Consider the following 26,244-nt stretch of genomic DNA (forward strand, 5'->3'; position numbering starts at 1 on the left):
TTAGGGGACTCCTGCTTGGCCCCACGGCCATTGTACTGTGGGGTCCCACAGGGTTCTGTACTGTCCCCTATGTTATTCAACATATTCATGAAGCCATTGGGGGAGATCATCCGGAGTTTCAGGGTACGGTGTCATCTGTACGCAGATGATGTCCAACTCTGTCACCCCTTCCCACCTGCTACTAAGGAGGCTGTTCAAGTCCTGAACTGGTGCTTGGCCGCTGTAATGGACTGGATGAGAGCAAACAAATCGAAACTAAATCCGGACAAGACAGAGGTACTCCTGGTCAGTCGTAAGGCCGAACAGGGCATAGGGTTACAGCCTGTTCTTGACAGGGTTACACTCCCCCTGAAGGCGCAGGTTCACAGCTTGGGAGTGATCCTGGACTCATCACTCCCTGGAACTCCAGGTCTCAGCAGTAGCCGGGAGAGCTTTTGCACAGTTAAAGCTTGTGCACCAGCTGCGCCTGTACCTTGGGAAGTCGGACTTGGGAAGTCGGTGGTCCATGCTCTGGTTACATTCCGTAGAGACTACTGCAATGCTCTCTACATGGGGTTGCCTATGAAGACTGCCTGGAAGCTGCAATTAGTCCAACGCTTGGCAGCTAGGCTACTAACAGGGGCAGGGTACAGGGAGCGTACAACTCCCTTGTTGCACCAGCTCCACTGGCTGCCAATTAGCTTCTGAGCACAATTCAAAGTGCTGGTTTTAACCTACAAAATCCTATATGGTTCCGGCCCAGTTTACCTGTCCAAATGTATTCTCCCCTATGAACCATCAAGAGTGTTAAGATCGTCTGGGAAGGCCCTGCTCTTGGTCCCGCCACCTTCGCAGGCATGTCTGGTGGGGACGAGAGACAGGGCCTTTTCTGTGATGGCCCTTTGGCTATGGAATTCCCTCCCAAATGAAATTAGATCTGTCTCCTCCCTCCTGACCTTTAGAAAGCTAGTGAAAATCTGGCTGTGGAACAAAGCTTTTGCAGAATAATGTCTGAGACCGGCAATCAAACAAAGTTTCTGACCACAATATATGGACTGAATATACAGACTGAGCTGGACATGATTTTATCTTGGCAAACGGCTTTTATGTAACTTATCCTATATGTATTTGGTAATTTAATGTTGTTGGAGGGAGGGCCCGGGCTGAGGGGAATGCAGTCCCAATGAGGCCTCCTCCCAGCCCCCTGGGGAGCCTTCCCCACTCGGCCCCTCGCCCTGGTCAGGCTGGGAAGGGGCCCGGGGAAGGCTCCCCACGCGGCCTGGCCCTCGCCACCCAAGCCTGACCCAGGCCCCTCAGAGGAGGAGGAGGTCAGCCTCTCAGGTCGGGAGGGAACTACAACTCCCAGAAACAACAAAGTGTCCTCTTCCCATCTGTACAAACCACTCCGAGGTGCCATCGAGGTGCTCGGCCCCGCCAACGCGCCCGCCCCGCCCGAGGAGAAGATGCCTTCCTTCATGCTCCACCTGTGCCAGATAACCCAAGACGCCGTAACAGCAAAAGAAGCGGGCCCTTGGCCCTTGACCCTGGGCACAAGTGCGCATTTGAAACGAAACATATTGATACCACGCCGTTGCCAGCCCACTCCAGCTACAACTCTGCCTCCAATGCGATTCCCATCGTATTCACTCCAAAGAGGAGGATGCCACGATACAGATGGTCCTCTTCAAGACCCTACATTCCTCTTCACATGAGTCAGAAGATGGATGAGATCGACCATTTAGAAGAGGAGCCAATGGAGCTGGATGTGGGGCCATTGCCTGCGGAGGACATGGAGGTCACAGAAGCCGGGGCCACTGCTGCCTTTCGTCGATGGCGATAGATTTCTTAGATCTATCTTAGATTATTTATTGAATGGGGGGGGGGGGGCTAGGGAGAGAGGGAGGGAGCATACAGATACAGATGGTCCTCTTCAAGACCCTACATTCCTCTTCACATGAGTCAGAAGATGGATGAGATCGACCATTTAGAAGAGGAGCCAATGGAGCTGGATGTGGGGCAATTGCCTATGGAGGACATGGAGGTCACAGAAGCCGGGGCCACTGCTGCCTTTCGGCGATGGCGATAGATTTCTTAGATCTATCTTAGATTATTTATTGAATGGGGGGGGGGGCTAGGGAGGGAGGGAGCATACAGATACAGATGGTCCTCTTCAAGACCCTACATTCCTCTTCACATGAGTCAGAAGATGGATGAGATCGACCATTTAGAAGAGGAGCCAATGGAGCTGGATGTGGGGCCATTGCCTGCGGAGGACATGGAGGTCACAGAAGCCGGGGCCACTGCTGCCTTTCGTCGATGGCGATAGATTTCTTAGATCTATCTTAGATTATTTATTGAATGGGGGGGGGGGGCTAGGGAGGGAGGGAGGGAGCATACAGATACAGATGGTCCTCTTCAAGACCCTACATTCCTCTTCACATGAGTCAGAAGATGGATGAGATCGACCATTTAGAAGAGGAGCCAATGGAGCTGGATGTGGGGCCATTGCCTGCGGAGGACATGGAGGTCACAGAAGCCGGGGCCACTGCTGCCTTTCGGCGATGGCGATAGATTTCTTAGATCTATCTTAGATTATTTATTGAATGGGGGGGGCTAGGGAGGGAGCATACAGATACAGATGGTCCTCTTCAAGACCCTACATTCCTCTTCACATGAGTCAGAAGATGGATGAGATCGACCATTTAGAAGAGGAGCCAATGGAGCTGGATGTGGGGCCATTGCCTGCGGAGGACATGGAGGTCACAGAAGCCGGGGCCACTGCTGCCTTTCGGCGATGGCGATAGATTTCTTAGATCTATCTTAGATTATTTATTGAATGGGGGGGGGGGGCTAGGGAGGGAGGGAGCATACAGATACAGATGGTCCTCTTCAAGACCCTACATTCCTCTTCACATGAGTCAGAAGATGGATGAGATCGACCATTTAGAAGAGGAGCCAATGGAGCTGGATGTGGGGCCATTGCCTGCGGAGGACATGGAGGTCACAGAAGCCGGGGCCACTGCTGCCTTTCGACGATGGCGATAGATTTCTTAGATCTATCTTAGATTATTTATTGAATGGGGGGGGGGGGGCTAGGGAGGGAGGGAGCATACAGATACAGATGGTCCTCTTCAAGACCCTACATTCCTCTTCACATGAGTCAGAAGATGGATGAGATTGACCACTTAGAAGAGGAGCCAATGGAGCTGGATGTGGGGCCATTGCCTGCGGAGGACATGGAGGTCACAGAAGCCGGGGCCACTGCTGCCTTTCGTCGATGGCGATAGATTTCTTAGATCTATCTTAGATTATTTATTGAATGGGGGGGGGGCTAGGGAGGGAGGGAGGGAGCATACAGATACAGATGGTCCTCTTCAAGACCCTACATTCCTCTTCACATGAGTCAGAAGATGGATGAGATCGACCATTTAGAAGAGGAGCCAATGGAGCTGGATGTGGGGCCATTGCCTGCGGAGGACATGGAGGTCACAGAAGCCGGGGCCACTGCTGCCTTTCGTCGATGGCGATAGATTTCTTAGATCTATCTTAGATTATTTATTGAATGGGGGGGGGGGCTAGGGAGGGAGGGAGGGAGCATACAGATACAGATGGTCCTCTTCAAGACCCTACATTCCTCTTCACGTGAGTCAGAAGATGGATGAGATCGACCATTTAGAAGAGGAGCCAATGGAGCTGGATGTGGGGCCATTGCCTGCGGAGGACATGGAGGTCACAGAAGCCGGGGTCACTGCTGCCTTTCGTCGATGGCGATAGATTTCTTAGATCTATCTTAGATTATTTATTGAATGGGGGGGGGGGCTAGGGAGGGAGGGAGGGAGCATACAGATACAGATGGTCCTCTTCAAGACCCTACATTCCTCTTCACATGAGTCAGAAGATGGATGAGATCGACCATTTAGAAGAGGAGCCAATGGAGCTGGATGTGGGGCCATTGCCTGCGGAGGACATGGAGGTCACAGAAGCCGGGGTCACTGCTGCCTTTCGTCGATGGCGATAGATTTCTTAGATCTATCTTAGATTATTTATTGAATGGGGGGGGGGGGCTAGGGAGGGAGGGAGGGAGCATACAGATACAGATGGTCCTCTTCAAGACCCTACATTCCTCTTCACATGAGTCAGAAGATGGATGAGATCGACCATTTAGAAGAGGAGCCAATGGAGCTGGATGTGGGGCCATTGCCTGCGGAGGACATGGAGGTCACAGAAGCCGGGGTCACTGCTGCCTTTCGTCGATGGCGATAGATTTCTTAGATCTATCTTAGATTATTTATTGAATGGGGGGGGGGGGGCTAGGGAGGGAGGGAGGGAGCGGTGACTCTATATTTTCATATTTATATTTATATTTTTATTTATATATATACAGAGACTCTATTTTTTTACTTTTTAAATTTAATGTTGTTGTATTATGTTTTAGATTTTTAATGTTTGCATTGAATCCTTGCTGTCAGCTGGTCTGAGTCCCTCTGCGGAGGTAGAGAAGATTGGGATATAAAAGTTTTAAATAAATAAATAAAAGTTACATTAGGTGGGATTTCCTTGAGCATCGATTGTTGGGTAGCTTTTGGTGGGTTGGCATAATAGTTGGAAACTTGAACTATGGTCAGGGTGTCCACAAAATGTACACCCCAATACATGATGCAGTGTACATAAAGCCAGAAACAGTGTGTTAAAAATGTACCCAAAAGTCCAAAACAAGCTCGATAATGTACTGCAGTTGATCAGACACTTGACAGTGGAGTGATCCTGAACATGGATATGTGCATCAGTGCATCTGAGAATATTATGAAATAGGGGGAAAATATCCTGCATTTTCCAGCAGCTTTCTAGTAGTAGATTCTATGGTTGTTGGGTTTAGTTCCCAACCCCAATCGGCGGATGTTGTGGCTACTGTCCCAGCCTCAAATCAGTTCCTGTCCTGTTGGTGCAGTACTGCACAGTGAAACCAGTTGGATTTTAATCCACTTCCAAACTGGATTATATTGTCTGTGTAGAAACACCCTACGACTCTGGAGACCAGGGTTTAAATCCCTGCTTGGCCATGAAAACACATGGTGTGATCTTGAGCAATTCACACTCTCTCAGCCTCAGAGGAGGCAAAGTAAACTTCCTCTGAGCAAATCTTGCCAAGAAACCCCATGATAGGTTTACTGTAGGATTCTTGGAAATGACATGAAGGTTCATAACAACAACCAGTATAGTGTAATGGGAAGCCTGCTGGACTGTTGGGTTGAGAATATGTGGTTTACCTTAGGGTTGCCATAAGTTGGAAATTATTTGAAAACACACAACAGCAGCAGCAGCAGCAGCAACCTATAATAAACTTCAGGTGTTTTAAGAAGTGCTTTGGTCACAGCATTAGATTTCACACCCATAAAATCAAATACTTATATAAATATTATTTATTTATTTGATTTATTTATTTCTTAAAAGGGATGTAACAATCTTATTTTAAAAAGAGACTAAATTAGTCACACACTCTTAGCTTCCTTCATGTATTATCGTTGGAAACAGTTTCATTTTGATACAATAACTTCCTGTTTTGTTCCAAGTTCTTGAAAAATAGGTACTAGTATTTCAGTTATAACTTCATTAAAATATGGGAAAGTATTAGTACTGCTAATCTTCACCACTGAAAGATGTTTCTGGAAATAGGGATTATATAAGGTATATAAAGAAATGTGTCTTGACATACATACTAGTAAAAACACACAATAAACACATGAAGAGGACTGACTGGACACCCTTGAGTACCTGGCTGAGAGAAAATAAAGTACCTATAGCAATAGAGTAACAACCTTGAAGTGATCACAGTAATAAAGCCAACTGCGCCCGTACCTTGGGAAGTCTGACTTGGCCACGGTAGTCCACGCTCTGGTTACATCCCGTTTAGACTACTGCAACGCTCTCTACGTGGGGTTGCCTTTGAAGACGGCTCAGAAGCTTCAGCTAGTCCAATGCTCAGCAGCCATGATACTAACAGGAGCGGAGTGCAGGGAGCATACAACTCCTCTGCTGCACCAGCTCCACTGGCTGCTGATTTGCTACTGGGCTCAATTCAAAGTGCTGGCGTTGGCCTATAAAGCCCTAAACGGTTCTGGCCCAAGTTACCTATCAGAACGTATCTCTGCCTATCAGCCCGCCAGGACCCTAAGATCTTCTGGGGTGGCCCTGCTCTCTATCCCGCCCGCTTCACAGGTGCGGCTGGCGGGGACGAGAGACAGGGCCTTTTCTGTGGTGGCCCCCCGGCTGTGGAACGCCCTTCCTATGGAGGTAAGATCAGCCCCCTCGCTAATGGTGTTCCGAAGAAGATTAAAAACTTGGATGTTTGAACGGGCATTCGGTTAAACAGTGCAATCAAGGTGATGATTACAGGAATTGGAAAATCGGACGACGAATTGGATCATGATTCTAGTTATGAGATGCATTGTGTTGTTCATTGTTGTGTTAATATTGTATATTATGCCTTTGTGGTTTTTTAAATTGTATATCGTTGTTGATTTTATCCTTGTTGTAAACCGCGTTGAGTCGCCTGTCAGGCTGAGAAACTGCGGTATACAAGTTAAGTAATAAATAAATATAAATAAAATAAAGCAACAACATCAATAACAATAACTACAACAAAGAAACCTAAGCTATAGCAATCCACTACCAAAATAAGGAAGAAAAGAAAGAAACACCTATTGGAAATATTTATACGAAGAGAGACGGAAGAATCCCACTCCCCCCCCCCCCAAATGTTTTCTACCCCCACTCATGTATCCCACCCTCACCTCCCCGGCTTTCCCCACCTTCTCCCTCACGCACCCCCCCTCCCGTTTCTCCCCAAACGACCCTTCCCCCCTAAACCCCGTTTTTACTGTTCTGAAAGAAAATCTCTAATAAAAATTTATACAAAAAAAGAAAAGAAAAAAAGAAATGTGTCTCCTTGTGGAGACAAAAAGTGCGGTACAAATAAACAAATATAAATATAATAATACACAGAAAAATTTCAGTACATGATATACACAGATACTATGTTGGAAGGGATTATGTCATCAGTTGGGGACACCTACCCCCAGAACCAACTGCCACTCTGGGCCCGAGTGAAGAGAGAGGGGGCCAAGGGACAGTTCCACCTTGTCTCCTGTGCTATGTTAATAATATAATATAATTAATATAATGTGTGTGTGTGTGTGTGTATAATATTTATAATATTCTAATGTAATGCAATATAATACTACTACTAATATGGCATTATAATTATATATTTATATAATACAATATAGTAATAATTAATACTGATATTGTACTATGCTAATACTATAATATATTGCATGTATATATATCTTGTAAGCTGCTTTGAGTCCCCTTCGGGGTGAGAAGGGTGGCATATAAATGTCGTAAATAAATAAATAAATTTGTATGGCCAAGGAAATTGGATTTGAACCCATTTCATAAAACAGACTCCACCTAATTTGATAATCTACCAATTCAGTGCACATCCATCCTGATTAGGAACTCATAGAAAATACTATTCTGGGATAAACAAATCATTTATTTATTTATTTATTTATTTACATTTATATGCCGCCCTTCTCACCCCGAAGGGGACTCAGAGCGGCTTACAAGGTAAATATGTTGTTGTTCATTCGTTCAGTCGTCTCCGACTCTTCGTGACCTCATGGACCAGCCTACGCCAGAGCTCCCTGTCGGCCGTTACCACCCCCAGCTCCCTCAAGGTCAGTCCAGTCACTTCAAGGATGCCATCCATCCATCTTGCCCTTGGTCGGCCCCTCTTCCTTTTGCCTTCCACTTTCCCCAGCATAATTGTCTTCTCTAGGCTTTCCTGTCTCCTCATGATGTGGCCAAAGTACTTCAGCTTTGTCTCTAGTATCTTTCCCTCCAGTGAGCAGTCGGGCTTTATTTCCTGGAGGATGGACTGGTTGGATCTTCTCGCAGTCCAAGGCACTCTCAGCACTTTCCTCCAACACCACAGCTCAAAAGCATCGATCTTCCTTCGCTCAGCCTTCCCTAAGGTCCAGCTCTCACATCCGTAGGTTACTACAGGGAATACCATGGCTTTGACTAGGTAAATATACAAGGTAAATATACATACAATATATTATTAACATAGTACAATATCAGTTTTAAATATTGCTATATTGCACTATATCAATTATACTGTAATATTATTAATAATATTACATGTAATATAAATATATAATTATAATATCATATTATTATTATTAGTAGTAGTAGTATATTGCATTACATTACAATATTATAAATATCATATGTATATACAATATATTATATATTATATTATAACATATTATTAGAATAGCACAGGAGACAAGGTGGAACTGTCCCCTGGCCCCCCTTTCTTCGCTCTGGCCCAGAGCGGCAGTTGGTGCTGGGGGGAAGGGTCCCCAACGGATGGCAAATGCAGGAGACAAGATGGCGCTGTCCCCTGTCCTCCCTTTTCTTCACTCTGGCCCAGAGCGGCAGTTGGTGCTGGGGGAAGGGGTCTTCAGCTGAGGGCATATGCAGGAGACAAGATGGCGCTGTCCCCTGTCCTCCCCTTTCTTCACTCTGGCCCAGAGCAGCAGTTGGTGTTGGGGGGAGGGGTCTTCAGCTGAGGGCATATGCAGGAGACAAGATGGCGCTGTCCCCTGGTTCTCCAAAATAAAATTGGAACGAACAGGAACAAAACACGGGACTTTCTGGTCTTTTTAATCAGCCTGAATGCTTGTTTAGTTTTGTCAGAAGTAATCCTGGGTCCCTTCTGCATAGGCATTAAAATATGGCTTGAAGCTGGCTTGAGTTTGGAGTGACAATGTTCCCTCTCAGGATGATCTCCAACACGAATCCAGCCAGAGACAGTGTGATTTAAAAACTTACTGAAAATTTTGGATCAAACTATAAAATCTGCTGAAGCTGATCAGAGTATAAACACAGAGTTGTCAATTCTAAACAACATGTAGAGCGCTTATGTAGACAGGGCTAATGCTGAAGCAGTCAGAGAGAGCAATCAGATCCACAACTCAGCCATAAGGTAAACAAACACATTCCCCTGGCAAGGAAAATATGGTGCAAAATACGACGAACATATTATATATATACACACACATATAGACTAAAGTAGTGGTGGTGCATGTTGCTGAGGCTTGGCTTTTAAAATGTTTTTTTTACTTGAGGCACTTTTTAAAAGGAGTAACTCATTACCCCCAACCAGAATCCTTTCTTCCAATATCTTCAGCTGCCTTCTTCTGAGGTAAACCTTCTCCTCATAAATGGATACGAATCTTATGGATATGGCCCAAATCCATAAGTTCTTAATTATCCGACGAACATATTATACACACACACACACACATATAGACTAAAGTAAAATATGACGAACATATTATATACACACACACACATATAGACTAAAGTAGTGGTGGTGCATGTTGCTGAGGCTTGGCTTTTAAAATGTTTTTTTTACTTGAGGCACTTTTTAAAAGGAGTAACTCATTACCCCCAACCAGAATCCTTTCTTCCAATATCTTCAGCTGCCTTCTTCTGAGGTAAATCTTCTCCTCATAAATGGATACGAGTCTTATGGATATGGCCCATATCCATAAGTTCTTAATTATCCGACGAACATATTATACACACACACACACATATAGACTAAAGTAAAATACGACGAACATATTATATACACACACATATAGACTAAAGTAGTGGTGGTGCATGTTGCTGAGGCTTGGCTTTTAAAATGTTTTTTTTACTTGAGGCACTTTTTAAAAGGAGTAACTCATTACCCCCAACCAGAATCCTTTCTTCCAATATCTTCAGCTGCCTTCTTCTGAGGTAAATCTTCTCCTCATAAATGGATACGAATCTTATGGATATGGCCCATATCCATAAGTTCTTAATTATCCGACGAACATATTATACACACACACACATATAGACTAAAGTAAAATACGACGAACATATTATATACACACATATATAGACTAAAGTAGTGGTGGTGCATGTTGCTGAGGCTTGGCTTTTAAAATGGTTTTTTTTTTACTTGAGGCACTTTTTAACAGGAGTAACTCATTACCCCCAACCAGAATCCTTTCTTCCAATATCTTCAGCCGCCTTCTTCTGAGGTAAATCTTCTCCTCATAAATGGATACGAATCTTATGGATATGGCCCATATCCATAAGTTCTTAATTATCCGACGAACATATTATATACACACACACACATATATAGACTAAAGTAAAATACGACGAACATATTATATATACACACACACATATAGACTAAAGTAGTGGTGGTGCATGTTGCTGAGGCTTGGCTTTTAAAATGGTTTTTTTACTTGAGGCACTTTTTAAAAGGAGTAACTCATTACCCCCAACCAGAATCCTTTCTTCCAATATCTTCAGCCGCCTTCTTCTGAGGTAAATCTTCTCCTCATAAATGGATACGAGTCTTATGGATATGGGCCATATCCATAAGTTCTTAATTATCCGATGAACATATTATATATACACACACACATATAGACTAAAGTAAAATACGACGAACATATTATACACACACACACATATAGACTAAAGTAAAATACGACGAACATATTATGCACACACACACACATATAGACTAAAGTAGTGGTAGTGCATGTTGCTGAGGCTTGGCTTTTAAAATGGTTTTTTTTACTTGAGGCACTTTTTAAAAGGAGTAACTCATTACTCCCAACCAGAATCCTTTCTTCCAATATCTTCAGCCGCCTTCTTCTAAGGTAAATCTTCTCCTCATAAATGGATACGAATCTTATGGATATGGCCCATATCCATAAGTTCTTAATTATCCATTCTTAATTAATAAAGGACTGATCAAGGAAATATTTATTTAAGGATTCACAGGTGTACAACGTTTGATGGTTAATCTGTATTCCTTTAAATCTTGTTACAGTTGACTTTAGTTAAATAGTTTGCAATATAACTCTCAGTATGGCTTTTACTTCCACCAGACTGGTTTTAAACTTATTTCACTGCAAAGCATCTTTCTTTTCTTAACTGACAATTCAAGGCACTGACTTGCCTTTTTCTCCCTTCAGCTATCCCCACTGAAGTTATGGATATCTACCGGGGTTTCTTTTCCCCTTAGCTCACGAGCTAATTACTAATTTAAACAGGTCCAACTGACTCTCTAAACACACAAGCTGAAGACTTAAACCCCTGGGTTCGGTTTCTCCACGCACCAGAACCCAACTTCCACTTTTGTCAACTGAGCAAAAGAAACTGACTTTTTAAAATGCCTCCCCCTGTCAAGTGGCAGTTAGCTCCGCCCCTTTGGCTTCTCTAACTTGGATACATTCTATCAGCCGATTCCGTTGCTATGGCAACACCTCAGCTCAGGAGACACATCAGCTGGCCTGCACCCATCATATCCCAACATCAATAAACACATTTAAAGCATACATTATAATTAAGTATTTCGTTACATATGGCATTGCCATGGGAATGTTGTTCATTCGTTCAGTCGTCTCCAACTCTTCGTGACCTCATGGACCAGCCCACGCCAGAGCTCCCTGTCGGCCGTCACCACCCCCAGCTCCTTCAAGGTCAGTTCAGTCACTTCAAGGATGCCGTCCATCCATCTTGCCCTTGGTCGGCCCCTCTTCCTTTTACCTTCCACTTTCCCCAGCATAATTGTCTTCTCTAGGCTTTCCTGTCTCCTCATGACGTGCCTGAAATACTTCAACTTTGTCTCTAGTATCTTTCCCTCCAATGAGCAGCCGGGCTTTATTTCCTGGAGGATGGACTGGTTGGATCTTCTCGCAGTCCAAGGCACTCTCAGAACTTTCCTCCAACACCACAGTTCAAAAGCATCTATCTTCCTTCGCTCAGCCTTCCCTAAGGTCCAGCTCTCACATCCGTAGGTTTCTACAGGGAATACCATGGCTTTGACTAGGCGGATCTTTGTTGCCAGTCTGATGTCTCTACTCTTTACTATTTTATCGAGACTGGACATTGCTCTCCTCCCAAGAAGTAAGCGTCTCCTGATTTCCTGGCCATAGTCTGCATCTGCAGTAATCTTTGCACCTAGAAATACAAAGTCTGTCACGGCCTCCACATCTTCTCCCTCTATTTTCCAGTTGTCAATCATTCTTGTTGCCATAATCTTGGTTTTTTTGATGTTTAGCTGCAACCCGGCTTTTGCGCTTTCTTCTTTCACCTTGATTAGAAGGCTCCTCAGCTCCTCCTCGCTTTCGGCCATCAGAGTGGTGTCATCTGCATATCTGAGGTTGTTAATGTTTCTTCCAGCAATTTTCACCCCAGCTTTGCATTCATCAAGCCCCGCACATCGCATGATGTGTTCTGCATACAAGTTAAAAAGGTTGGGTGAGAGTATGCAGCCTTGCCGTACGCCTTTCCCAATCTTGAACCAGTCTGTTGTTCCGTGGTCAGTTCTGACTGTTGCTACTTGGTCCTTGTACAGATTCCTCAGGAGAGAGACAAGGTGGCTTGGGATGCCCATCCCACCAAGAACTTGCCACAATGTATTATGATCCACACAGTCAAAGGCTTTAGAATAGTCAATGAAGCAGAAATAGATGTTTTTCTGAAACTCCCTGCCTTTCTCCATTATCCAGCGGATATTGGCAATCTGGTCTGCCATGGGAATACTTGATCCCATACTTGATCCTAATGCTTTGCCTTGCTCTGCTTTTGGTGAAGTGCTGGGAAGCTGTTTTTTAATAAGTGGTGTGTCTCTGAGGAGGTAGGAAAAATATTCTGAGGTTAGATCAATCCACAGTCAGTACAACTCCGTGAACACTGTCGTAGCTTCCATATAGTTCCTGGAATGCCTCTGTAGGCACTATGAAATGAACCAGATTTCTATAATTCAGAATACATGGCTGTGTAGAAGCAGCCCTAGACTTAAATTAATAATAATGTGGGTTATTCATGGAGAGTGCAAGATGTTTCGGTGTTCAATATTCTGCCTTCAGTAAAGAGTCTGTGTTTGTGTATGTAGTCAATTAACTGGTTGATTTGGGGCATATATACCGACCACATAAGTTGGCATGAAGGCAGATCAGCCCCAAGGCAGTTAAACGCCAAACTGGGCTGATTTGGCTTAACTCGGGAGATAACTCAGATCCTCCAGATTTGGGTTCTTCTCCAAGTTAATGCCTGTCAAGATAGCTGGGCCAGTTCCTAATCAGAACCAGCCACAGCTGTCTTAACTGCCATCCTGCAGTCTCTGGGCTCCATCCTAAGGAAATCAGAGAACCTAAGTATACTGGAGTTTAGTAATTGTTTATAAATGACATCAGCCAGAGCATCCAAACAAAGAAGTAGGTGGGGATTTGTGGCAAACCCTAAAGTGGCTGCCCATAAGCCTTGAGTAAATAGCTATTCCACCACTGCAAAGAGCATCGCTGTAAGAGCATAGCAGCATTACAGCAGCTCCTTCAGAGCACCATATTGCTTCTCCACCTCTCAGAGTAGCATATTGCTTCTCCAAACTGTATTCTAAAATCCATACAGTTATACCTCACCAGGTGTGGCCCAAACATGCTGGCTGACCTACATTACCAGCTGCATATAATAATTAACATCATGACGTCTTTCTTTAACTTGATCCTGCTACAACTTACTGTAATAATGATCACCCCCATATTTTCATATCTGTGTGGAGTCCTGGGTCCAAACCCTTGTGGATATTGCAGGTCCATTGTACCGAGGTCTCTTCCACACAGCTGTATAAAATCCACATTGAACTGGATTATATGGCAGTGTGGACTCAGATAACACAATTCAAAGCCGATATTGTGGATTCTCTGCCTTGATTTGTTGGGTTATATGACTGTTGAAGGGCTCTTAGAAATAATTACAGAATTATGTTATTTATTTATTTATCGTGTCATCAGCAACCATACCATTGTATTACAATTCTAACAGAGCAAAACAAACACACAGATTAAAAAGAAAAAGAAAAAAAAAACACAGATTTTGCAAATTTGGTATTTGGTTAAATGTCCTTTGACCAGTATCTGGCCACTTGGAGTGCCTCTGGTGTTGCCGCAAGAAGGTCCTCCATTGTGCATGTGGCAGGGCTCAGGTTGCATTGCAGCAGGTGGTCAGTGGTTTGTTCTTCTCCGCACTCGCATGCCGAGGATTCCACCCTGTAACCCCATTCCTTAAGATTGGCTCTGCATCTCGTGGTGCCAGAGCGCAGTCTGTTCAGCGCCTTCCAAGTCGCCCAGTCTTCTGTGTGCCCAGGGGGGAGTCTCTCATCTGGTATCACCCATGGATTGAGGTGCTGGGTTTGGGCCTGCCACTTTTGGACTCTCGCTTGCTGGGGTGTTCCAGCGAGTGTCTCTGTAGATCTAAGAAAACTATGTCTTGATTTGAGTCGTTGACGTGCTGGCTGATACCCAAACAGGGGATGAGCTGGAGATGTCTCTGCCTTGGTCCTTTCACTATTGGCTGCTACTTCCCGGCGGATGTCAGGTGGTGCAATACCGGCTAAGCAGTGTAATTTCTCCAGTGGTGTGGGGCACAGACACCCTGTGATAATGCGACATGTCTCATTAAGAGCCACATCTACTGTTTTAGTGTGGTGAGATGTGTTCCACACTGGGCATGCATACTCAGCAGCAGAGTAGCATAGCGCAAGGGCAAATGTCTTCACTGTGTCTGGTTGTGATCCCCAGGTTGTGCCAGTCAGCTTTCGTATGATGTTGTTTCTAGCGCCCACTTTTTGCTTGATGTTCAAGCAGTGCTTCTTGTAGGTCAGAGCACGGTCCAAAGTGACTCCCAGGTATTTGGGTGTGTTGCAATGCTCCAATGGGATTCCTTCCCAGGTAATCCGTGTTATTACTTTAGTCAGGTTATATATATGTATATAATAACTTTGGAATTTGGGCTAAGTGGTAAATCCATACAATGCATATTTGGGACATTTTATCAATCTTTGTGGCCAGAAAGCATTGCACACACATACACAACATCTTAACAAGTGAAAGGCTGAACAGAGAGGAATATTGCTTTTAAATCTTATGTTCCAGTTCTAGAAAAGTATGAGAAGAAAACTTCAATAACATTGGTAGATGAACTACATAATGATTTTGTTGTCTTCTTTACTGAATCCGCTCATTGTTTAACAAAATCAAGCTCTGAAAATTGCATATATTTAAGTGAACTAAAATTAAGTGTGACTGACAGAATCAAAGGCAAGATAATGGGGCAAGGTCAACTGTGGAGAGAGAGAGAGAGGGAGAATGTTTACATGTACACAGAGCTGTACTTACTTACTTTACTTACTTAGACAATCCCTTGTAGTCTGAGGATGATGGTCCTCCAAGTTCGGTGTCCTGGCGGTGGATCCGTATGTGACTGTGGGTCTGTAGGTGACCGTGGAGTGCTATTCTTGATCTGCATCTTCTTCCGCAGTGAGGGCATTGGTTTCCAGGTGGAAGGCAGTCTCGGTCGCGGTTAGCTTAACACGCCTTCCTCTTGGCACATTTTTCTCTTTCACCCTCCATTCGTGCCTCTTCAAATTCTGCAGCACTGCTGGTCACAGCTGACCTCCAGCTGGAGCACTCAAGGGCCAGGGCTTCCCAGTTCTCAGTGTCTATACCAGAGTTTTTGAGATTGGCTTTGAGCCCATCTTTAAATCTTTAAATCACAGAGCTGTAACAACCACTCAGAAATCCAACCTTGTGGTGCATCTACTGTAGAATTAATGCAGTTTGACAACACTTTAATGCCATCACTCAATGAGAAGAAAAGCTTTATTTAATGCACATATTGTCACCAGGATCGTAGCCAGCAGGGAGAAGGGGGTGGTGGTTAAAAGTTCAACCCTGCCCTGAAATGTGTCAGGTTAAAAAAGAAATCTGGTTTACTTATAACTTGGTTAATCAATTAAAATTGTTGAGTAAACCAGGTTTTGGGTGGTGGTGGTTTGAACCCTTTGGGGGGGGGGGGGGTTAGAACCCTTTCAGGGGGGTTAGAACCATTCAACCTCCCTTCTGGTTACAGCCCTGTTTGCCACCTTATAGGAACAGATGTGTCCTCTATATCATGTCTTGCCCCATAGAAGTTGGGTTTTCAATCATCTCCACTCTAGACAACGTCCTTCCTGTTTTGTTTCCCCGAGGAACTCTGTATACCAGGGATGTCTGTATGCCAGAAATAAAGCTTAATGGTGTAACATTAGAAAATGTTGACTATCTCCGCTACCTTGGCAGCTACCTCTCCACAAAAGTCAACGTTGACACTGAAATACAACATCAACTGAGCTCTGCGAGTGCAGCATTTTTCTAGATGAAGCAGAGAGTGTTTGAGGACCGGGACATCCGTAGGGATAATAAGGTGCTTCTTTATAAAGAAGGCACTTGTCCTCCCAACCCTGCTATAAGCTGTGAAACATGGACTGTCTACAGACATCACAGGCAACTCCTGGAACGATTCCATCAGCATTGCCTCCGAAAAATCCTGCAAATCTTTGGAAGACAAGCGGACAAATGTCAGCATGCTGGAAGAAGCAAAGACCACTAGCACTGAAGTGAGGGTCCTCCTCTATCAACTCCGTTGAACCAGCCATGTTGTCTGGATTCCTGACCACCATTTCTCAAAGCAGTTGCTCTACTCCGAACTCAAGAACGGAAAACAGAATGTTGGTGGGCAGGAAAAGAGATTTAAAGATGGGCTCAAAGCCAACCTTAATAACTCTGGCATAGACACCGAGAACTGGAAAGCCCTGGCCCTTGAGTGCTCTAGCTGGAGGTCAGCTGTGCCTAGCAGTGCTGTAGAATTTGAAGAGGCAGGAATGGAGGGCGAAAGAGAGAAACGTGCCAAGAGGAAGGCCAGATAAGGGATAAGAAAATTTGGGATCACATCCTGGGATATAGGGCTGTGTAGAGCCAACCAGAGGCCTTTCTACACTGCTATATGATCCAGATTATCAGAGCAGATCATTTACATCTGATTTGAACTCGATAGAATCATAGAGTTGGAAGAGACCTCCTGGGCCATCCAGTCCAACCCCCTGGCAAGAAGCAGGAAAATCAAATTCAAAGCACCCCTGACAGGTGGCCATCCAGGCTCTGTTTAAAAGCCTCCAAAGAAGGAGCCTCCACCACACTCCGGGGCAGAGATTTCCACTGCTGAACGGCCGTCACAGTCAGGAAGTTCTTCCTAATGTTCAGATGGAATCTCCTTTCTTGTAATTGCATTCAAAGCACCCCCGACAGATGGCCATCCATCTTCTGTTTAAAAGCCTCCAAAGAAGGAGCCTCTACCACACTCCAGGGCAGAGAGTTCCACTGCTGAACAGCTCTCACAGTTAGGAAGTTCCTCCTAATGTTCAGATGGAATCCCCTTGTAATTGCATTCAAAGCACCCCCGACAGATGGCCATCCATCTTCTGTTTAAAAGCCTCCAAAGAAGGAGCCTCCACCACACTCCAGGGCTGAGAGCTCCACTGCTGAACAGCTCTCACAGTCAGGAAGTTCTTCCTGTTGTTGTTCATTCGTTCAGTCGTCTCCGACTCTTCGTGACCTCATGGACCAGCCTACGCCAGAGCTCCCTGTCGGCCGTTACCACCCCCAGCTCCCTCAAGGTCAGTCCTGTCGCTTCAAGGATGCCATCCATCCATCTTGCCCTTGGTCGGCCCCTCTTCCTTTTGCCTTCCACTTTCCCCAGCATAATTGTCTTCTCTAGGCTTTCCTGTCTCCTCATGATGTGGCCAAAGTACTTCAACTTTGTCTCTAGTATCTTTCCCTCCAGTGAGCAGTCGGGCTTTATTTCCTGGAGGATGGACTGGTTGGATCTTCTCGCAGTCCAAGGCACTCTCAGCACTTTCCTCCAACACCACAGCTCAAAAGCATCGATCTTCCTTCGCTCAGCCTTCCCTAAGGTCCAGCTCTCACATCCGTAGGTGACTACAGGGAATACCATGGCTTTGACTAGGCGGATCTTTGTTGCCAGTCTGATGTCTCTACTCTTCACTATTTTATCGAGACTGGACATTGCTCTCCTCCCAAGAAGTAAGCGTCTTCTGATTTCCTGGCCACAGTCTGCATCTGCAGTAATCTTTGCACCTAGAAATACAAAGTCTGTCACGGCCTCCACGGTTTCTCCCTCTATTTTCCAGTTGTCAATCATTCTTGTTGCCATAATCTTGGTTTTTTTGACGTTTAGCTGCAACCCGGCTTTTGCGCTTTCTTCTTTCACCTTGATTAGAAGGCTCCTCGGCTCCTCCTCGCTTTCGGCCATCAGAGTGGTGTCATCTGCATATCTGAGGTTGTTAATGTTTCTTCCAGCAATTTTCACCCCAGCTTTGCATTCATCCAGCCCCGCACATCGCATGATGTGTTCTGCATACAAGTTAAAAAGGTTGGGTGAGAGTATGCAGCCTTGCCGTACGCCTTTCCCAATCTTGAACTAGTCTGTTGTTCCGTGGTCAGTTCTGACTGTTGCTACTTGGTCCTTGTACAGATTCCTCAGGAGAGAGACAAGGTGGCTTGGGATGCCCATCCCACCAAGAACTTGCCACAATTTATTATGATCCACACAGTCAAAGGCTTTAGAATAGTCAATGAAGCAGAAGTAGATGTTTTTCTGAAACTCCCTGCCTTTCTCCATTATCCAGCGGATATTGGCAATCTGGTCTCTCGTTCCTCTGCCTTTTCTAAACCCAGCTTGAACATCTGGCAACTCTCGCTCCATGTATTGCTGGAGTCTTCCTTGCAGGATCTTGAGCATTACCTTACTGGCATGAGAAATAAGGGCCACTGTACGGAAGTTTGAGCAGTCTTTCGCATTTCCCTTTTTTGGTATGGGGATATAAGTTGATTTTTTCCAGTCTGATGGCCATTCTTGTGTTTTCCACATTTGCTGGCAAATGGCATGCATCACCTTGACAGCATCATCTTTTAAGATTTTAAACAGTTCAGCTGGGATCCCGTCGTCTCCTGCTGCCTTGTTGTTAGCAATGCTTCTTAAGGCCCATTCAACCTCACTCCTCAGGATGTCTGGTTCTAATTCATTCACCACACCGTCAAAGCTATCCTCGATATTGTTATCCTTCCTATACAGATCTTCTGTATAGTCTCGCCACCTTCTCTTGATCTCTTCAGCTTCTGTTAGGTCCCTGCCATCTTTGTTTCTTATCATACCAATTTTTGCCTGAAATTTACCTCCAATGTTTCTAATTTTCTGGAAGAGGTCTCTTGTCCTTCCTATTCTGTTGTCTTCCACTTCCACGCATTGCTTATTTAAAAATAGTTCCTTATCTCTTCTGGCTAACCTCTGGAATTGCGCATTTAACTGGGCATATCTCCCCTTTTCACTGTTTCCTTTTGCTTTCCTCCTTTCTTGGGCTACTTCCAGTGTCTCAGCAGACAACCATTTTGCCTTCTTGGTTTTCTTTTTCTTTGGAATGTACTTTGTTGCCGCCTCCTGAACAATGTCGCGGACTTCTGTCCATAGTTCTTCTGGGACTCTGTTTACTAAATCTAGTTCTTCCTATTGTTCAGATAAATTTTCTTTTGGCGTGTCAGGAGCAACTTGAGAAACTGCAAGTTGCTTCTGGTGTGAGAGAATTGGCCGTCTGCAAGGACATTGCCCAGGGGACGCCCGGATGATTTGATGTTTTACCATCCTTGTGGGAGACTTCTCTCATGTCCCTGCATGAGGAGCTGGAGCTGATAGAGGGAGCTCATTCGCGCTCTCCCCGGATTCAAACCTGCGACCTGTTGGTCAGATAATATGAGCCTACACTATTTTATCCAGTTCAAAGCAGATAATCTGGATTTTATATGTTTGTGTAGGAGGGGCCTTCTAGATAGGCCCTATATCCCAGGTTTTCTGCTTTAAACCGGATTATATGAGTCTGCACTGCCAGATAATCCGGGATAAACTTGGGATCAAATCCTGGGATATAGAAGGGTCCTGTGTTGCAAAAGACAGTGTCCACCTCCCTCTACTTTAGGGACTTCTTCATCATATTGTTAAAGGCTTTCATGGCCGGAATCACTGGGTTGTTGTAGGTTTTTCCGGGCTATATGGCCATGTTCTAGAGGCATTTTCTCCTGACGTTTTGCCTGCATGAATGGCAAGCATCCTCAGAGGTAATGAGGTCTGTTGGAACTAGGAAAAAGCAAAACAACAGAAGGGAAACAGTCTGGGACATCTAATCACCTCTCAACAAAAGATTCCCCCCAGGCACTTTCAAGCCATTAAATGCTAATCAAGGTAGTCAGTTGAAACATTCACACTTAGCTCCAGCAGACAAGAGTTCTTTGTCCCACCCTGGTCATTCCACAGATATATAAACCCATTTTCCTAGTTCCAACAGACCTCACTACCTCTGAGGATGCTTGCCATAGATGTAGGCGAAACGTCAGGAGAAAATGCCTCTAGAACATTGCCATATAGCCCGAAAAACCTACAACAACCCAGTGATTCCGGCCATGAAAGCCTTCGACAATACATTATAATCCGGCCCTCCAACAGTTTGAGGGACTGTGACCTGGCCCTCTGCTTAAAAAGTTTGAGGATCCCTGATCTAGATTATCAAAGCAGATAATCCACATTGGACTGGATAATATGGTCTACACTATTTAATCAATTTCAAAGCAGATAATCTGGATTTTATACGGTCGTGTAGAAGGGACCTTTTAGACAGGCCCTATATCCCAGGTTTTCTGTTTTAAACCGGATTATATGAGTCCACACTGCCAGATAATCCGGGATAAACTTGGGATCAAATCCTGGGATATAGAAGGGCCCTGTGTTGCAAAAGACAGTGTCCACCTCCCACTACTTAAGGGACTTCTTCATCTTCCAATCTGTTTTGTTTTTGCCTTTTGCTTTCAAACTCGTGACCATGAAACTGAAACCTTGGGCTGCCCCTTTTCCAAGAGGGAACGGAAAGCCCTGATTTGAGCCACAAATGCGGACTTTCCTTCCCCACCCCTTCCTCCTATACAGACTTCCTTCCCTGGAAGGAGCAAGTGGTGTAATATTCCCATATTGGACGAGAAGGGGGTTACTTTAGTAAGGGAGGAAGTTGCAAAAGAGGGGCTTGTGCGGGATTGGCAAAGGGAGCTGCGCGTCAAAGCCCCCGCGGGGATTTCGTCTCCCTCTAGCGCCACCTCTGGCCGCGGCGCGCATTGCACCCACCAAGCTTGGAAAGGAAAGTCAAGCCAAGCGGGGGGAGAGGCGACTTCCAAACAACCCGCCGCTTCCTCTGCTGACTCAAAAGATTTGTTTACTGGCGGGAGGCGACTCCTGGGCATCTTGGCCCTTAGTGGGAAGGCAGCCATGGCCACTGAGGGGGTGCCAGCCTGCGAGGAAGAGGAGAAGGACGAGGAGAGGCGAGAAGCCGCCTTAAGGAAACTCATCGTCCGCCTGAAGAACGTCCAGGAAGGGAAGCAGATCGAGACCCTGGTGCAGATCCTGCAGGACCTTCTCTCCCTCGCCTCCCTGCCAAGCGGTAAAAAGGGGGCTTCTCTTCCCTCTAGAGCAGTGTTTCTCAACCTGGGGGTCGGGACCCCTGAGGACACAGTATTTTCTGTTGGTCATGAGGGTTCCTTATGGGACTCTGGCCCAAATCTGTTGTTGATGGGGTTTAGAATTTCCTTTGATTGTAGATGAACTATAAATTGTAGCAACTACAACTCCCAAATGTCAAGGTCTATTTTCCCCAAACTCCACCATTTAGGCCTATTGAGTATTCATGCCAAGTTTGGTCCAGATCCATCATTGTTTGGGTCCACAGTGCTCTCTGGGTGTAGGTGAACTACGACTCCCATAATCAAGGTTGATGCACACCAAACCCTTCCAGTATTTTCTGTTGGTCATAGAAGTTCTGTGTGCCAAGATTGGCTCAATTCCATTGTTGGTGGAGTTCAGAATATTCTTTGATTGTAGGTAAACTATAATTCCCAGCAACTACAACTCCCAAATGTCAAGGTCTATTTTCTCCAAATTACACCAGTGTTCACATTTGGGTAAATTGAGTATTTGTGCCAAGTTTGCTCCAGATCCATCATTTTTTAAAAGCCACAGTGCTCTCTGGATATAGGTGAACTACAACTCCTAAACTCAAGGTCAAGGGCCCTCCAAGGCCTTCCAGTATTATCTGTTGATCATGGGAGTTCTGTGTGCTAAGTTTGGTTCAATTCCATCATTGGTGGAGTTCGGAATGCTCTTTGATTGTAGGTGAACTATCAATCCCAGAAACTACAACTCCCAAATGACAAAATCAATTCCTCCAACCCCACCAGTATTCAAATTTGGATGTATCGGGTATGAAAATACATCCTGCATATCAGATATATACATTACAATTCAAAGCAGTAGCAAAATGACAGTTACGAAGTAGCAAAGAAAATAATGTGATGGTTGGGGGTCACCACAACATCAGGAATTGCATTAAGGGGTCACGACATTAGGACGGTTGAGAACCACTGCTCTAGGGAAAGCTGACAAGGGATTCCTCTTTCCTGATCTTTCCCCCCTTCTCTTCTTTCACCCAGGTGGCAGGTTATTCCGTGGCAAAAACATCCACGTGCCTTTGCTCCTGGTTTTGGTCTCCTACATGAAAGTGGCCAGTGTGCAACAGGTAAATATTAGTCTCTCCCTTTGGCTGCTTCTCGCCTGGAACTGCTCTATATCCCAGGATCTGATTCTAGATTATCTGGCAGTGTAGACTCATATAATCCAATTCCAAATTGGATCAGATTCTGGGTCATATGGTAGGGTAGATCCAGCCTCATCCTTCCCTACTTGGATTCTGAAGGATGCTTTCCCTTTGCAGGATCAGAGGGATTTTGGCCTGCATCCATAGGAGTCTAGTGTCTAGATCCAGGGAAGTCATGCTACCTCTCTATTCTGCCTTGGTTAGAACACACCTGGAATATTGAGTCTTAATTCTGGGCACCACAATTGAAGAGAGATAATGACAAGCTAGAATGTGTCCAGAGGAGGGTGACTAAAATGATCAAGGGCCTGCAGAACAAGCCCCATGAGGAGCGGCTTAAAGAGCTGGGCATGTTTAGCCTGAAGAAGAGAAGGAGGAGACATGATAGGCATGTATAAATACGTGAGAGAAAGTCATAGGGAGGAGGGAGCAAGAACAATGGCTTCAAACTACAAGAAAGGAGATTCCATCTGAACATATGGAAGAACTTTCTGACTGTGAGAGCCATTCAGCAGTGGAACTCTCTGCCATGGAGTGTGGTGGAGGCTCCTTCTTTGGAAGCTTTTAAACAGAGGCTGGATGGCCATCTGTCAGGGGTGATTTGAATGCAATATTCCTGCTTCTTGGCAGGGGGTTGGACTGGATGGCCCATGAGGTCTCTTCCAACTCTTTGATTCTATGATTCTAGAGGGATTTTGGCCTGCATTCATAGGAGTCTAGTGTCTAGATCAGGGGGCCTCAAACTATGGCCCAGGGGCCGCATACGGCCCTCCAAGGTCATTTACCCGGCCCTCACTCAGAGTCAACCTAAGTCTGAAACGACTTGAAAGCACACAACAACAACAACTATCCTATTTCATCAGCCAAAAGCAGGCCCACACTTCCTATTGAAATACTAATATGTTTATATTTGTTTTAGTTATTGTAGGGGTCCTCAAACTTTGTAAACCAGATCACATTCCCTCAAACGATTGGAGGGCCGGATTATAATTTGAAAAAAATATAATATATAATTTGTTCCATCTGAACATGAAGAAGAACTTCCTGACTGTGAGAGCCGTTCAGCAGTGGAACTCTCTGAATGGTGGAGGCTCCTTCTTTGGAAGCTTTCAAACAGAGGCTGGATGGCCATCTGTCAGGGGTGATTTGAATGCAATATTCCTGCTTCTTGGCAGGGGGTTGGACTGGGTGGCCCATGAGGTCTCTTCCAACTCTTTGATTCTATGATTCTATGATATGAATGAATTCCTATGCACACTGCACATATCTTATTTGTAGTGCAAAAAACACTTTAAAATAATACAGGGGCCTAACTCAAATAGGATAAACATTTGGTGAATTCTTTTTTTTGGGATGGATCCTTTTCTCTATCCAAAAATGGACTTTTTCAAGGATACTTTTCCTAACTCTCAAAAATGGGAAGGTTGGCATGGATCACTAAGGACCCATCTACACTGCCATATAAAATCTGCTTTGAACTGGATTCTATGGCAGTGTAAACTCAATCTAGTTCAAAGTGGATAATGTGGATTATCTACTTTAATAATCTGGTTTATTGTATTGTCGAAGGCTTTCAGGGTTGGAATCACTAGGTTCTTGTGGGTTTTTTCGGGCTATAGGGCCATGTTCTAGAGGCATTTCTCCTGACGTTTTGCCTGCATCAATGGCAAGTATCCTCAGAGGTAGTGAGGTCTGTTGGAAGTAGGACAATGGGTTTATATATCTGTGGAATGGCAGGGGTGGGGCAAGGAGCTCTTCCCTGCTGGAGCTAGGTGTGAATGTTTCAACTGACCACCTTCATTAGCATTTGAAGGCCTGGCTGAGCCTGGGAAAATCTTTTGTTGAGAGGTGTTAAGATGTGCCTGGTTGTTTCCTCTCTGCTGTTTTGCTGTTGTAATTTTAGAGTTTTTTAAATATGCCTCTAGAACAGGGGTCCTCAAACTAAGGCCCGGGGGCCAGATGCAGCCCTGCAAGGTCATTTACCCGGCCCTCGCTCAGGGTCAACCAACGTCTGAAACTACTTGAAAGCACACAACAACAACAACAACAATCCTATCTCATCAGCCAAAAGCAGATCCACACATCCCACTGAAATACTAATAAGTTTATATTTGTTACAATTGTTCATTTTAATTAGTGTATTGTTTTAAAGTGTTTTTGCACTACAAATAAGATATGTGCAGTGTGCATAGGAATTCATTCATGTTTTTTTCAAATTATAATCCGGCCCTCCAACAATTTTGGGACTATGACCTGGCCCTCTGTTTAAAACGTTAGAGGACCCCTGCTCTAGAACATGGCCCTATAGCCCGAAAAAACCCACAAGAACCTAATCTGGTTTATATGTTAGAGTAGAAGGGGCCTTTACCAAATAGGACCGGGATTGTGGCGCAGCTGGCTGAGTGTCAGCTGCATTAAGATCACTCTGACCAAAAGGTCATGAGTTCGAAGCCAGCCCGGGTTGGAGTGGGTTTCCAACCAATTGTGTGTAGCCTGTTGTTGACCTTTGCAACCCGAAAGACAGTTGCATCTGTCAAGTAGGAAAATAATAGTGTGGGGAGGCTAAATTAACTGATTTATGAGGCCATAAAGAAGACTCCAGTAAAGCATTCCAGCAGGGGAAGCATGCGGGGAATGCGGAAGTGCTTCATCAGTGTTGCAGATGGACGATTAAAGCGACAGCTCCCCTGGCGGCCAGAAAAAGTTACAAATAGCTTCTGTGTATGTCTGTATATGTTGTATGTTAAAATTGGCATTGAATGTTTGCCATATATGTGTACGCTGTAATCCGCCCTGAGTCCCCTGCGGGATGAGAAGGGCGGAATATAAAAGCTGTAAATAAATAAATAAAATGTAGTAGGAGAAAAATATGGTGCTGGACGGGGCCTGTCTTCAATCCAAAACAACGGACTTTTCAGGATGTTTTTATCTTACAATTCAGCGACTACTAAACCAAATGAATAAAAAAGCGTTTGGGGGAAAATTGTTCCAGATGGACCCTATTCTCAGTCCAGAAACTGACTTTTTGGGATACTTTTCCTAACTCTCAGGGATAGTGAGATGACATAAGCTGCAAAGTGAAAGAGGAAAAAAATGTGACTGGAGACAAATAGTTCCAGATGGAGCTGCAAATGCCCACGTTTTTCTGGAGGAGGGGCATGTCTGAACTGAATTTCCCTCCGACCTGCATTTCAGAAGAGACTTAAACTTCATTTCCAGAAGCCTGTTGCCCCAGGAGTCATTCCTTTCAGTGTAAATGGGATTGACTTGAAAAGGAGCACAATTCCCCACCCAAAATAAGTGACTTGAAAGTGTTGCCCTTTGCTTTCGTTGACTTCCTCGTGCTCCAAAGATTGTTTCCCTTTTTCCTTGCTTTTTGCTTCTCTTTCCTTTGACAGCTCCGTGACAGGCGCACACTGAACTAGTTATTTTTGTGCCGGAAAAAGCTTTGACTGTTAAATATGTTGCTGCTACGGTCTACTTAAACATAGTGATTTCACTGTCCTGGGGGAATGATCTCAGTCTCAAACAGCGGTGTTGTTTTGGTGTGTGTT

The 26,244-nt window shown here is 44.8% G+C and overlaps 1 protein-coding gene across 2 annotated transcripts in view; it reads left to right on the forward strand.

Moving 5' to 3' along the window:
- Positions 1 to 21,145: 21,145 nt before the first annotated feature.
- LRRK2 (leucine rich repeat kinase 2) overlaps positions 21,146 to 26,244 on the forward strand; it is a 158,627-nt gene continuing 153,528 nt past the window's right edge. For both annotated transcript variants that reach the window (XM_067468805.1, XM_067468806.1), the window contains exons 1-2: positions 21,146 to 21,481; positions 22,527 to 22,612. In XM_067468805.1, the coding sequence (XP_067324906.1) occupies positions 21,310 to 21,481; positions 22,527 to 22,612 (258 nt within the window). In that variant the 5' untranslated portion in view covers positions 21,146 to 21,309. The remainder of the gene's footprint in view (positions 21,482 to 22,526; positions 22,613 to 26,244) is intronic.

The sequence above is a fragment of the Anolis sagrei genome, chromosome 5 (assembly GCF_037176765.1).
Source record: "Anolis sagrei isolate rAnoSag1 chromosome 5, rAnoSag1.mat, whole genome shotgun sequence".
Taxonomy (NCBI): domain Eukaryota; kingdom Metazoa; phylum Chordata; class Lepidosauria; order Squamata; family Dactyloidae; genus Anolis; species Anolis sagrei.